The 14,671-nt window shown below is 30.7% G+C and overlaps 1 protein-coding gene across 1 annotated transcript; it reads left to right on the top strand.

The window, feature by feature from the left end:
* Positions 1-1,277: 1,277 nt before the first annotated feature.
* On the top strand, positions 1,278-5,428 carry LOC124841370 (acid beta-fructofuranosidase). The gene is made up of 7 exons (XM_047317630.2): positions 1,278-1,878; positions 2,484-2,492; positions 3,050-3,906; positions 4,160-4,321; positions 4,429-4,664; positions 4,762-4,849; positions 4,960-5,428. The coding sequence occupies exons 1-7, from the start codon at positions 1,491-1,493 to the stop codon at positions 5,167-5,169; spliced, it is 1,950 nt and encodes a 649-aa protein (XP_047173586.1). The 5' UTR covers positions 1,278-1,490; the 3' UTR covers positions 5,170-5,428.
* Positions 5,429-14,671: the final 9,243 nt, after the last annotated feature.

A 14,671-nucleotide genomic window follows, 5' to 3' on the forward strand; every position in this document is an offset into this window, starting at 1 on the left:
CTTGTACAAACAATTCGGTAATAGTTTTTATCAATTAACTATTTTTAGCGGTTATAACTCTCATGATACACGTTGTACATGTGAAAAAAATTTAATTGTCCCAAATAATTTCTTACATTTTTGGTATTAAGCTGACAGCAAGAAAGTGTCAAATTTGGGATGAGAGAGGATGGACTATAATTTGAAGAGGTCTAGCTGATTTCAATTTTTTTTAATTTCTGCTCTATTATGATATTTATTTAGCACATACATATAATATATTGTAAATCACTTATAATATTTCATTATAGGTGTTTATTATTATTACTATTATTATTATTATTATTTAAAATTGATAATTTAAAAGCTAAAAAATAATAAAAAGAGCATTTCACTTTCTAATTATTTTTAATCTTTGACATTTAATTAAGTAATTTTATTTCTCTTTCTTGTATTTTATTCTCTCTCACGTTTTTCCGTCCATAGAAGCAAATATTTAGTGTGAAGATAATTTTAATAATATAGTTTTAATTAATCAATTTTGGTAAAAAAAAGTTAACAAATTTAGCATTGTAGAAACATCTCTGCGATATTATTATTTACCTTTTACAAATTCTATCATGTAAATATTAATTTATGAAATGTCTTGAAAGAAAAGTAAAATAACGAAAAATAAGCTCTTAACTACCAATCTTGAATAAAGTCCTTTTATCTTTTATCGTTTATCGTTTGTTTTTACACATCAGTTTATCTTTTTCTTTCGTTAATCAAAATGTAAGAGACGAGTACAATGTAGGTATATAATTAAACTCTTAAACAAAAAAATACTCCTATTAAAACAATTACCACCTAAATATGAATCCAAATGCAGAAAGTTTTCGAAACACATTAACCAAACCAAAGTGTACAAAAATTTGCCGAATTACCATCCTTAACCACAGCCTTAATTTTCAACTAAGAACGAAACAAAAGACAACGAAGAATCATTGCATTGGAAAATTGTAGGACCTTGAACTCCAATTATGCATGTGATGTCCCCGACATAGATGTCTGAGTCCGAACCTCCACCTGGGGGCCCCATCCCATCCACCTCATCCACTCATCACAATTCATGTGTTTCATGTCACAGACATTCTGAGAAAATACTTTTTCAAATTATAAGAAACCAAAATTTTATAAAAACATACATTTTTCTGATTAAAAAATGTTTTGAAATTATTTTTTTTAGTGTTCAAATCTGTCTTTGATATCCCTATCAGTGCTGGTTTTCTTCAGACTCTGGGATCCGAGTCCTATAAAATGTTGCAACGTGAGGAAAAGCCTCTCTCATCCCATTCACTTCTGAACCCACCTTCTGCACACTTCCAACCCAAACCAATCCCCACACACATGCATGCTGTCTCTCCCAACAACTCATAACACACCATACCCGATTACTCCTTCTCTCTTTCTTTCTTTTCTTTCTTTCATTCACAGCCACTTCCTCTGTCCCTCATCTTTTCTTTCTCACCATGGAACATCATAAACCGTTGTTACCTACTTCCTCTCACGCCGCTCCAACCCCAACCACTCGCAAGGACCTTCTTTTCATCGTTTGCGGCTTGCTCTTCCTCTCTTCCCTCGTCGCCTATGGGGGTTACAGGGCCTCCGGCGTGCCTCATACTCACGTTTCATCACCTACATCCAACCATCAACAAGATCACCAAAGTCCCACATCGCTGCTTTCTTCCCAATGGTACCCTGTTTCAAGGGGTGTTTCTTCCGGGGTGTCGGAGAAGTCATCGAACTTGTTATTCGCCAGTGAAGGAGGAGCTTCCGAAGCGTTTCCTTGGGACAATAGCATGTTGTCTTGGCAGAGAACTTCTTTTCATTTCCAGCCAGAGAAAAACTGGATGAACGGTAATTCTTTTGGTTTTCTTGCTTCGTCTCTAACCCAACTAAAATTCTACGATTTGAAATCAACACGTTTTTCTTGTCTTCAACTTCTACCTAACCAATATCCAGGTGACACTTTATTGTATTTTATTAAGATGGAACGTTTTGATTATGTGTGATATTGGATTAGCCTGAATAGTTTTCTCGTATCGTGTAATAATTTGTCTCTACAGTAGAAATTATTTACGATCGAAACGTCTGTTTGTTTTATGTAATTCACTTTTTAGAGATACCATTTTGTGGTTAAACGAAAAGGGAATATGAATTAGGATTCCGTGGGTCTTTCTACTTGGAAAAAGGTCATGTCAAAAGTGAGAAGGACAATAATTAATCAAGGTTTAGCCAATAAAGAGTCATCTTTTTTTTCAAAAAAGAGTTTTTGATGGGGTCAAATCCCGTTTTGTCGGAATGTTTTCTTTGAATAAAAAAAAAATTGTGAATACTGGTGTGGATGTTTGTACCATTTGTATATGTATTTTATCTCATGCTAACTATTGTCCCTGTTATTTTATCTTTTTTTGTTGGATGACTGTGGCTTGGACTGGGGAACCTGATTTGCTCTGCTTCAGATCCTAATGGTAAGAACTCTTCCACCTTGCAAAGTTTGCGTAATTCGATTTAATTCGTTGCTATTTTTTTTTTTCCGATTTGAATATTTTGGGTTGAATTGTCACCATTTTCATTTATAAAGAATTGTCTCCTTGAACGGAACGCACTGATTAATAGCAGCCACATAAATACTGGGACCGAGTTAAAGTTTAGCGGGGTCTAGGGAGTTCGATTGGATTTTGACATCCTATTGTAATGGTTTAACAATCAGTCTCACAAAATTATCCATTACTACTAATATAGAAGCAATTAACTTTCCAAACGCAACACAACGTGGCAAATTGGCATTGCCAGAGGGCCCACATAAGGTTGAATATATGAAATGGAGTTAAATAACATAAAATGAAATAAGATGACGTGAGATTTATAAAAAAAATGGAAATAAAATAAAATCATTAGTTTAAAATATTTATAATAAAATAAATAAATAAAACCTGGTGCCTTTTTATTTTAGGAGAAGTAAAAGTATATTTAAAAAAGAAATCTAATTTGACTTGGTTTTATTCCTCCCCTGAATTCGTCTCAGGTCCTATGTACTACAAGGGATGGTATCACTTTTTCTACCAATACAATCCGAACGGTGCAGTTTGGGGTGACATAGTTTGGGGACACGCGGTGTCAAGGGACATGATCCATTGGCTTCACCTTCCATTGGCAATGGTGGCTGATCAATGGTATGACAAGCAAGGCGTGTGGACAGGCTCAGCCACCATCTTACCAAATGGTGAAATCATCATGTTATACACAGGTTCGACCAATGAGTCAGTGCAAGTTCAAAACCTGGCATACCCTGCTGACCCCTCTGACCCTCTGCTTCTGGATTGGATCAAACACACCGGGAACCCGGTTTTGGTCCCACCACCAGGCATTGGTGCCAAGGACTTTCGTGACCCTACAACTGCATGGCTCACCTCTGAAGGAAAGTGGCGCATAACCATAGGATCCAAGCTTAATAAAACTGGCATTGCTTTGGTTTATGACACTGAGGACTTCAAGACCTTTGAGCTTAAGGAGGGGCTGCTTCGAGCTGTCCCTGGCACTGGCATGTGGGAGTGTGTCGACTTCTTCCCTGTGTCCAAGAAAAATGGAAATGGATTGGATACCTCTGTTAATGGGGCTGAGGTCAAGCATGTCATGAAGGTCAGCTTGGATGATGATAGACATGATTACTACGCCATAGGGACTTACGATGATAACAAAGTTCTGTTCACACCAGATGATGTTAAGAATGATGTTGGTGTTGGTTTAAGGTATGACTATGGAATATTCTATGCATCCAAGACATTTTTTGATCAGAACAAGAACAGGAGAATTTTGTGGGGTTGGATTGGAGAATCTGACAGTGAATATGCAGATGTTACCAAAGGCTGGGCTTCAGTTCAGGTACATTTATATATGATATAAAAGTTTAATTTTTATATAATACACCTAAGAATTTCCGATTATTGATCAATATAAAATCATAAGTATGGTTTTTAGGATAAATATTGTAAAAACGAGTTAACTTATCGTATATGATAGTTTGTTACTGAACTTTTACTCATTTAAAAAACTGTGTTATTTTAGTTCAATGTGTACATGTGTTTTTAACTTTATAATTAGTTGGTAATAGCATTGTTAAATTTTGATTGTACAGAGTATTCCAAGAACTGTGAGGCTTGATACGAAGACTGGCAGCAACTTACTTCAGTGGCCTGTTGCTGAGGTGGAGAGTTTGAGATTGAGAAGTGATAAATTCAAAAGTTTGAAGGCAAAACCAGGGTCAGTGTTGTCACTAGATATTGAAACAGCCACACAGGTTTGTGTTCATGATATATAACAAGTTTCTAAAGCTGTCGAATTTTTAGCTATACATGAACAAAGTTGAATCTGAGTTAAGTGACATTGTGTGTACCAATGCAACAGTTGGACGTTGTTGCGGAGTTTGAGATAGACACGGAATCCCTACAGAAAACAGCTGAATCCAATGAGGAGTTCACATGCAGTAGCAGCGGTGGAGCTGCACAACGTGGTGCCTTGGGACCTTTTGGTCTTCTGGTTTTGGCTGATGAGGGGCTTTCTGAGTATACTCCTGTGTATTTCTATGTCATTAAAGGAAGAAATGGAAATCTTAGGACTTCCTTTTGCTCTGATCAATCAAGGTATTAGACTACTATCTGTTAATTCTGAACTTGAAAGTTATCCATACTAGACTGTCAAAAAATCAATATTGAAGAATCTGGTACATTGTTTTGGTAGGTCTTCTCAGGCAAATGACGTTCGCAAGCAAATCTTTGGGAGCGTTGTTCCAGTACTTAAAGGCGAAAAGTTTTCCATACGGATGCTGGTAATTGAGTTATTCCTTTAAGTTTTCTGTTGTTTTCTTGCTCAAAAAAGCTCATAGCTTATGCATGTTAACCGGATTAACTAATGAATCGGCGTTATATTATAATTTAGGTGGACCATTCTATTGTTGAAAGCTTTGCTCAAGGTGGAAGAACGTGTGTAACATCTCGGGTTTATCCAACAAAGGCAATCTATGGAGCTGCTAGATTGTTCTTGTTCAACAATGCTACTGAGGCCACTGTGACAGCCTCACTCAAAGTTTGGCAAATGAATTCTGCATTTATACGCCCATTCCCATTCAACCCAGATCAGAAGAGCTAAAGTTCAATTTGGAGATGAAAGATTTATAGTCACAAAGGATTGGAAAACATCTTGGGTTGGCAATATGTGCTTATCAACAACTGTAATGACCTTCCCTTAAACCCAGATAAAGTTATGGGTTCTTCTTCAACGCCGATTCTTTCATTTTTGCCCAGTTATGTTCATCACATGTTTATTGTAATTTGATCTCTTATCATATGCAATTTTAGCTTACTTGAGAATATGTTCCTCAAAGAAATATGATGTTAATGTTCTCCAATTCTCTGTAAATTCTTTTTCACCTTATTTTTTTGAGTTTTGAGACCAGGTATAGTAACAATTATTTATTGTATTTTCTTAAAGGTAAAATCATACTTTTGGTCATTCACCTTATTCTTTTTTATTTAATCTGGTTTTAATTTTTTAAACTTTTTTATCTGTTGAATATGATTGAAGTGACCCTTCTTTTCGTTTCAATATTATTTTCCTCATTCTATACATATTATAGGCTGCATTTAGTTAAATTAAAAATATCTTTTCCAACTAATTATATATGAAATAAAATATATGAATAAATATATATCAGATTTTCTATTTAAACAATAAAATGACTGCTTACGCTTAAATATCAAAATTGTTTTCATAACAATATTTATATTTTATTTTATGTGTAAAAGTTAAAATAACTTTTATGTAATTAATATATTTTAATTACTTATAAAATATTTAAGTCAAAGTTAGTTTTTTAAAATTAATGTCTAGAAATAATTTTAGAAAATAATTATATATTTCTCGCTGTTGATTACGAATAATTTAATATTTTATTTTACAAAATTAAATTTTGGTCAGCGTCATTTTAAATGAATATATTAAAATTAAAATTATATAATATGTACATTATAATTTTCTTATAAAACTTAGAAAATATGATGAACCACATTGATTTCTAAAAAAATACAAATGATTTTGCTGTTAAAAGTTATAAATAAATATGGATTAAATATTGATAAAAAAAATACTTTTTTTTTTTCTAAAAGCAGTAATTGTTGAAAATCAAGATTATATTTTTGAATAATTAGAATTTTTAAATATTATGTTGTAAATTTTTAGTCCATTCAAATTACACAACTACTATTGCAAACTACACTCTAGTGTGTGTGTATATATATATATATATATATATATATATATATATATATATATATATATATATATATATATATATATATATAGGTTGTTGCTAAATTTATTTTAAATCTGTGAAATTTATTTTTTATTTACTAAAATAAAATACTTTATTAATTATTCTCAAAATATATTATTGTCAGACCCCATTAAAATGCACCCAAAATCCTAAGTAGTGGGATCCATGTGCCAAGAAGAGAGTGAGCGTCTCAGTTAGTGAAAAACAGGTGGCTGCAGGAGAGTGGTCGTTCGTTTTGGGTGACGGCAGTATTTAAAGCCAAATTTCAAATGACGTGCCACTTCTCTGCATACCTTCCTTCTTCCTCACACTGCTGAAACCATTTTCTCCTCCTTCTCTCTAAGAAAACCTCACCATTTCCTCTTCCGATCACCTCTCAGGCACCGTCTGAACACTCCCGGCGACAAGAGCTTTCGTTTAAACTGATCGATTTATGATTCTGAGCCGGTGAGTTTCTTTCTCTCTAGTAGGTTCGTTTAAGTCTTGCATGCAACCCTCTATTTCTGGTCGCCTGAGTAGATAGTATAATTCTGAGTGTTTCTGGTTATTCTGTTTGGTCCAGTGCTCCTAAAACGGAAGTGTCGAACGTTAGTTCTTTGGTAGAGGGGAGCTCTATTCTGCTTCATTGAGCGTTCGGTTACGTATAAAGGTAAGGGAAACTTATATAATTTGATTAATATTCTTGTTTGAACGTTGGTATGTTTGCATGATATGTTGTTTGAATTATTGGATGAGTATGAAATATGTACGTACTGCTTATTTGGATGTTTGTGTGGATGACTGATATATGTTGTGAATTGAGTTGAGATAGGACTTGATATTCAAACTGTGGTATTCTGAGTAAAGGTGGTAGTATGGTCGAGAGTGGTTAACGAGCGTTCATATAGGATTAGTTAAACTTTGACCGAGAGTTTGTATTAACCATTTTGTTCCCCTTTGAGCGTCCGTCTATATTAAGTTCTTCTTCTACAAGGAATTCCGTTAGTGGAGATCGTGTTATAATAATATATATGTGTAATGAGTGTTCGGCCTAAGTGTAGTCCTTCTTTAGGTTTCATAAACAATTTAGTTCATGTATTATATACTACTTAAGGTCGTAGACATTATCGTTCTTTTTCAGTAAGACTAAGTGTGGAGTAATTGTTTATATATATATATATATATATATATATATATATATATATATATATATATTCATTCATATCTTTCTATGTAAATTATCAATGATCGGTCTTGGACCAAGCGTTCAGTCTTAGTAACGCTCGTTCCTGATAAGCACTTGGTCTTGGGTCATTGCTCGTTTTATAGCATTCGATTATACAGGGCTTGGTCTTAAACCAAGAGCTGGGTCTTGTTTTCTGTAATATATATTATTACCGTTCTTAGAATGAGAGTCTTCATTCAAATTCAATAGCGTCTGTTACTTCATAGTTTCTCATCAGTATTAGTATTGTGTGTCAAACAGTGTTGGTCTTTAAAAGGTGGTTGGCCTAGAGTCTTAGTACTCGGCCTAGGCTTCGTGACGTCCGTTTTGAACTCTTAGTGGTCTGTTTATTTAAGTTAATAAGTAACGCTCAATCATGTTAGTTTCTAAGAAGTGTTATTCCAGTCAAATTTATGCCATGATGGAGAGTACGATTGTATTTAAGTTGAATGTATTAATGATGAAGTGTAAGGGAATTTGAAATGTGATGTGAATGAAATAATGTCATTATGAACGAGTATTCCAGGGAGGAATATCTCAGGAAGTGGTTATTGATTGGTAAAGTATGAATGTGAGCAAAGCTTAGCGGGCGTTTATCCTAATATTCCATGATTAACATGGACGAAACGGATCAACCTCGAGTGACAACTGTTGAGGGTATCCCAGTTACTATTTTGTATGTACATTATGAAAATTCAATTTCGTTACATTCATATAAATGTCTCTTTTTTAAATAAATGTGTCACCATATTACGTTAAGAAAGATTTACTTGTTTTTAGTTGATTAGTATGCAAATTTTAATCAACATTTCATATATTTAATGTATTTTGAATTGGTATTTAGGTGACAAATAAAAGTGGAGATATGAAGTCATCCATAATTAAATATGCATAAAAAAGTCAACATAAAGTACAATCAATAGAAATTTCATTAAATATATAAAATTTTAATTAAAATATATATACTAATGATTAGTGATCCCAAAATACTTAATTGATCAATTGAAGATTCAATTCAAGAAGTGTAACTATTTTTTCATTTTGTTTTTATAGAAAATAAATAATTGGAGTAATTCAAAATGAATGTAATACTTACATTTTATATTAAATTTGAAAGGAAAAACAAATACTTGAGAAAATTATCATTTATGGAGAATCATAAAATCCAGAACTTGATTCTGATATCACTTGTAAGCATTTTTTATAATTTCAATTAAATGAAAATATGGATCTTGAATTTCATGTTTCTCCGTAAAACTTACTTGTATATATTGTATAATTATTTTCTATTAATTGTTCTTCCTTTTCTTACTCATCTTTAATGCTTCCTTAATGATATAAAAATTGTCAAGAATGTTTTTTCTCTGTCAAAGTCATAATTTCTTTTTCTTTATAAAAACGTTACTTTTTCTCTTTCACTTTTCATATACTTAATGTGTAAACAGAAGTAAAAATATATTGTCAAGTTTAAAAATTAAGATTTTTATTATTTTGAAGGGGAACAAAGAGGGAAAATAATGATAGACCGAATCCGAATAAACAAAAATGACATTGTAATAACTCAAATGTGCAATCATTATCGGTAAGCAAGAAGGTAAGAAAAGAAAGAAACCCTACAAAATGAAATCTAAGCGAAAAGGACTTTCGATGTTATGCGGATTGGTGTTGGTCTTGATGAGTGCATTTAGCAAAGGGAAAAGGGTATGTTGGGAAGAAAGGTGTGGAAGCATTGGTGGTAGGTGTGGTGGAAAGTAGGTACTTTGGGTTTGAAGGTGAAGAAAATGAACGTGAAAAAGAGTTGGATTCAAGAGGTAGAAAGGGATGTGACTACCTTCTAATATTGTTAGTATTAATTTAATAAAGAAAGACCACATTGACTTATTTACAAAATATAAAATAAATAATCATAAACCTAAATATATGATCAAATTATTAATTAAACATAAAAAAGAGTTTGTAAAGTGGTAAAGAAAAGATTAATAGCACATAAATGCAAAATTGTATCAATTAGAAGATATACGATAATAATTCTATGACTAATCGTTGTTGTAGGTTAATATAACAACAATTTTATAAGAAATTGTAATTTATTTTCCATTTCAACTATAATTACAAGACAATTATTATAAAAAAGTTAACATTAACTATAATATTGTTATTACCTTTCGGTAACAATCACCAAATAATCGTTGTCAAGTGTTATTAATGATCTATTTTACACTAACATCAACTTGATTAAAAATATTACATTTAATTATAAATTTGATTAAAACATGAAATGACATTTATTAAACAATTTAAAAATAATTTTAATTCCGAATATCAAAGTTAATACCTACTTATCTTTATTTTAATGTTCTTAAACTAAAAGCGTGATTTTCTTAATAATTAAAATATTAATTTTTAAATTCCAAAGTATGTGATTAACTAGGAAGATGATAATATGCATATAAAGTTTAACAGTCAAGTCTCAAACCATCAAAGCTCGGGAAACTTGGATCCATAAAAGAATTTTGCAAATTCCGTAGGCATGTTAGACTTGAGTTTGGTTAGTAGAGACATAAGTTCTTCATTTTAAAGTCCCAATGGATCATAACATTAATTGATTAGCAGAAAAATTACAAACTTCTGTCTAAGACATTTGACTAACATCTTCAAGTACTTGCAACTGTGCTTATTTATTTGGCTTCATTATTTCTAGTTAGACATTGTTTGATGACTTTTTGTTATTGCCCTCCTTTGAGAATATCCACGGAAGACAAGTAATACATTAAATATAAACTTAAATTAAGAAGATTTTATATGTAAAAAATAAAATTAAAAAAAATATTCTATGATAGTCTAATTAATTTATGACTAGACCGTTTACACAATAAAAAATGTTCATTAAATCATTTAGAAATTAAGAGACTGTATCCTACAAACTAAACAATTATTTTTAAACAACGATTAAGTTTGATAGTGATTAGCTTACACCAAAATATGATTAATATAAGTTGGACCATTATTAGATTGTTTATAATTTGAAACACATCCCAAGATCTATAAACACAAATTTGATGTAATAAAGTAGATAAATTTATTTATTATGCATTAATGGTTGAAGTAGCATAATCTTTACTTACTTTAACATCAGAGAGTACTTTCAGAGAACACTTTCAGAAAGTATTTTCTGCAAGTATCATCTTAATTTAATTAAACAGTACGAAAAATAAATGATAACAAAGACAACAATAAAGACACTCAAAACTTAATGAATATATAACCTTAACCCATAAATAAAAGAATATCAAAACATAAAAATGAAAAGAATCTTAATTATTTATATAAAAAGCAATTAGGTTTTTGACTTAGGAATTTAACTAAGAATTGGTGAGACATAGGTGATTAAATTATAATATATTTTAAGGTTGATATAAGGAAGAGTCCTTGAGGATTGGGTAAGTGTCCTTGAATGATGAGTAGAATAGCATTATAATTTCTTCAACCACCACCTTTACAGTCTGTTGTCCCATCTCAATGCGCTTTTAATAGCATTTCAATCCCATGACCCTTCAGTTGCCATGCTGGTGTTTCAAAACTTGTACGCAATTTCCTTTCATTTATTTATTTTACTCCAAGATAACTTACTCATTTTATTTTAATCTTCAAATAATAATTCCTTTCTTTTACTTTTTTGGCGTGCTTAATTCTCCAAAGGACACAACATGGAATTATCCTAATCCATTACTAATTATTTTCCTTCCCTCTTCACACCCACCTGCCTAGGAAAAGCATAAGCAAAATTATGCCACACCTCACCATCAATTACTTACCTTCCCGCAATAACAACTCTAATTTTTTTTTTTATCAATAATTTGAGTTATTTCTCGACAAAATCTTCTTACTTTTTTTAATGAACAGTTGAAACCTCTAAAGTTTCTCACACAGTATTAATCAGATTTATATTTATTTCCTTTTAGTGTCTCAATTCTAATTTTTGCATCATTTTAATGTTAATGTTTATAATTGAATCGAGTCCATTTTTTTTCTTTTTAATGTTTATATGTTAGAATAAACGTTGAGTTACTGATCATTTTAAACCGATGTAATCGTTTTATTAAACAACAAAAAATTAAATACTTTATCTAAAAAAAACGATAGAACACATTATTTATAATAACTACGAAGCTTATTAATAAAAAAATAGAATAAAGTTTTTTATTTATTTTGCAAACAACCTTTACTGAAAATTGAAAAAAAAAATTCAAATTAGGTTTTGAAGAGCGAAACTTTGGCCCGAAAAATATAATAATATCTCGATTAGTGCAATTAGAAAGGGAAAGGGGTTTTTGAAAAGTTTCATGCTTTAACACTTGATTTAAATAAAACAATAATTGAAGGATTTTAGGTAAAGACAAATGATAAGAAAAAACTAGATTCTAACAATTAAAAAGAAAAAAAAAGGATTTAATTCAGTTATAAACATTGTGTGCATATTCTAACCTTTCATTTTAACAGTATTCAACTATTTAAAATAACATGTAACTAAAAAATATATATACATAATGTAGTGTTATTATAATTAACTCAAATATAATTATAACACACACCAAAATATATGCAAGGGTCATATACGATTAAAATTAATATTACGCAGGTTTAAAAAGTATAATAGAATTTAACAAAAATTAACATAACTGGAAACAAACATCCTAAATCCATGCTTTAGCACCACTCCTGACCTGGATCTACGGAAACATTCACCTTTGCTTACACTATTAAGATGATCATTACAAACAAAAAGAACATAGACAAACACACACACAAAATATTAACACATGAATTCATATTAACAAATCCTAAAACCTAGAATAATTCATTCTAGACTTGACCATCCAGATATATGTATTAATATTAGACTCTAGCGAGTTATGAACATGTGGTGACCTCTACTGCTCTACAAAGTTATTGTCGATGAGTTTCATCCTACCACATTCAAAGTTAGTTTGTTAATGTCTTTGACAAAGGTAAAGTTCCTATACTAAGACCTTCCACTCATCTCTCCACATACCTCATCCTTCTCTACTTGAGATTGAATGGTTATTAAAGTGTCAGGATAACTCTCAATATAGAATCCATATATAAATACACATATTACTTTAACCACTAGTAATTGTCCTTGGATTAGTACTAATCATTCACATATCATATTATAAACTAAACCTTGTTTTAACATTCACATAATCACACATATTAAACACATCATAAGATATATATGCAAAGTAAGTTAAAATTATGATATTTTCACTCAACCATCAGACCTACTTGCTCAGTGAGTAGTGCCTGATATCACACTCGCTCAACCACTAGATCTGCTGGTTCAACAAGTAGTTATTAACAGCACACTCGTCCAATGATCAAATAGTTCACTTAGTGAATAATTCCTGACAGCACACTCGTATAGTGACCAAATAGCTCACTCAACGAGAATAACACCAAAACTTATAAATTTAAATTCTTCCAAAAGTCACCCAACGAGCATATTCTTGCCCAGTGACTGTCAAGTTAATGAACTCTAACTTTAGTCTCGTCTAGCGAGATTTTTCTCACCCAATGAGTACCAAGTTAGTAGCTCTCTGACTTTGACTTTGTGCAACGAATTTATGCTCACCCAACGAGTCTGAATAATTCTGCATAACAGAATTATGCAAATTTATGTCATTTTATTTCTACAAAATCAGTCTAACACTAACCACAAATGCTAAATCAATCAACCATCATAGTATACACAATTCAATTACTCAATTCACCTCAAATTCGATCTCAACCATACAACCTATCAACATTTCAACATATGATCACTAAAGACAATTCAAAACTCCTAACTCAACTCAACAAGTCATATTTCATCAAACAACTCAATCACACAAATCAACTATCATACAAACATACAATAAGTAATTATAAGTTACCTATCAATTAAAATCAATGTAATTAGTTTCCCTTAACCGATAGATAATCAAACCACTATAATGATCCTATAATAGCTTCAAAAGTACAAGAAGTTCTATCTACTCCTACCAATAACATAAACACAATCAGGATATACTGTTAAAACCAGTTATCAGTAAAAAGTCCTATAGAAGACTCATACCCAACATGCAAGCTAGAACCATCTACATGCACACAAAAAAACACATATACTAAGAAAATAGTAGAAATCATTTTACTCTTTTGTAGAAACTAATTAGATAAAGTTGAAAATCTCGTCTCAAGGATTAGTCTAACAATCTCCAATCTTTAAATAAATGAACAAATGGTTAGAAAGTTTTGCGAAAAGATAAAAAATTGAAGTTTTTAGAGATATTATATGATTTAGAATAATAAAACTCGTTTATAAAAATTTATTTATATATTAAACTTTTATTATAAATAATCGACTTTTATTATTCTAAATATACTATCAATTTTAAAACATGATGTTTTAAACTCCTACATATATACTGATACAATATTCAAACATTCAGATTGATTTTGTTGGAGAAGTAACATAAATATATAAAGTAAATATAATGTGTATTTAAAATTTATAAATAAGTGTAAAATTTCAATCCTATAAATTGATTTTATAAAATTAAATTAGACTTAATATTATAATCATACAAAATCTATTAAATAAAATATTTAATTTTATAAAATTGATTTAAATTTAATATTAAAACTATTTAAAATTTATCCTTACTAAATATTTCATTTTATAGTATTAAATTAGATTGATTTTATATAATTAAATTAGATTTGAAGTTACTTTTTAGAAGATTTTAACGAAAAGACAAACACAAAATCTTTTACCAGCTTTGCAATACAAAGTTTATTTTATTTATGTTTGGTGGATGGACCAGTTCATAAATTCAGGCTAATTTTCCTGAATTATTGTCAGTCAGATTTATTCTTCTCAAATTGTTTTTGCTAAATGTCCCTGATTAGGGTAGACAAGTGACAGTGTTGGTTGAAATGTCACCTTTATCACTAAAATTAAATCGAATCATATGAATCATGGTGGCTTGCTTATTCTTTATAATACTTGTACGTTTGTGTTTTTGGACAAGTAACTCAAGATTTCCCGACTTCGC

Source organism: Vigna umbellata, chromosome 3 (genome assembly GCF_029865625.1).
Source record: "Vigna umbellata cultivar VRB3 chromosome 3, Vumbellata_1.0, whole genome shotgun sequence".
NCBI classification, from domain to species: Eukaryota; Viridiplantae; Streptophyta; class Magnoliopsida; order Fabales; family Fabaceae; genus Vigna; species Vigna umbellata.

Excerpts from the sequence above, each read along its gene's own strand:
- LOC124841370 (XM_047317630.2), top strand. The coding sequence starts at position 1,491 with ATGGAACATCATAAACCGTTGTTACCTACTTCCTCTCACGCCGCTCCA. Across the intron at positions 4,322-4,428 it reads ATATTGAAACAGCCACACAG|TTGGACGTTGTTGCGGAGTT; the intron begins GTTTGTGTTCAT and ends CCAATGCAACAG. Across the intron at positions 4,665-4,761 it reads TTTTGCTCTGATCAATCAAG|GTCTTCTCAGGCAAATGACG; the intron begins GTATTAGACTAC and ends TTGTTTTGGTAG.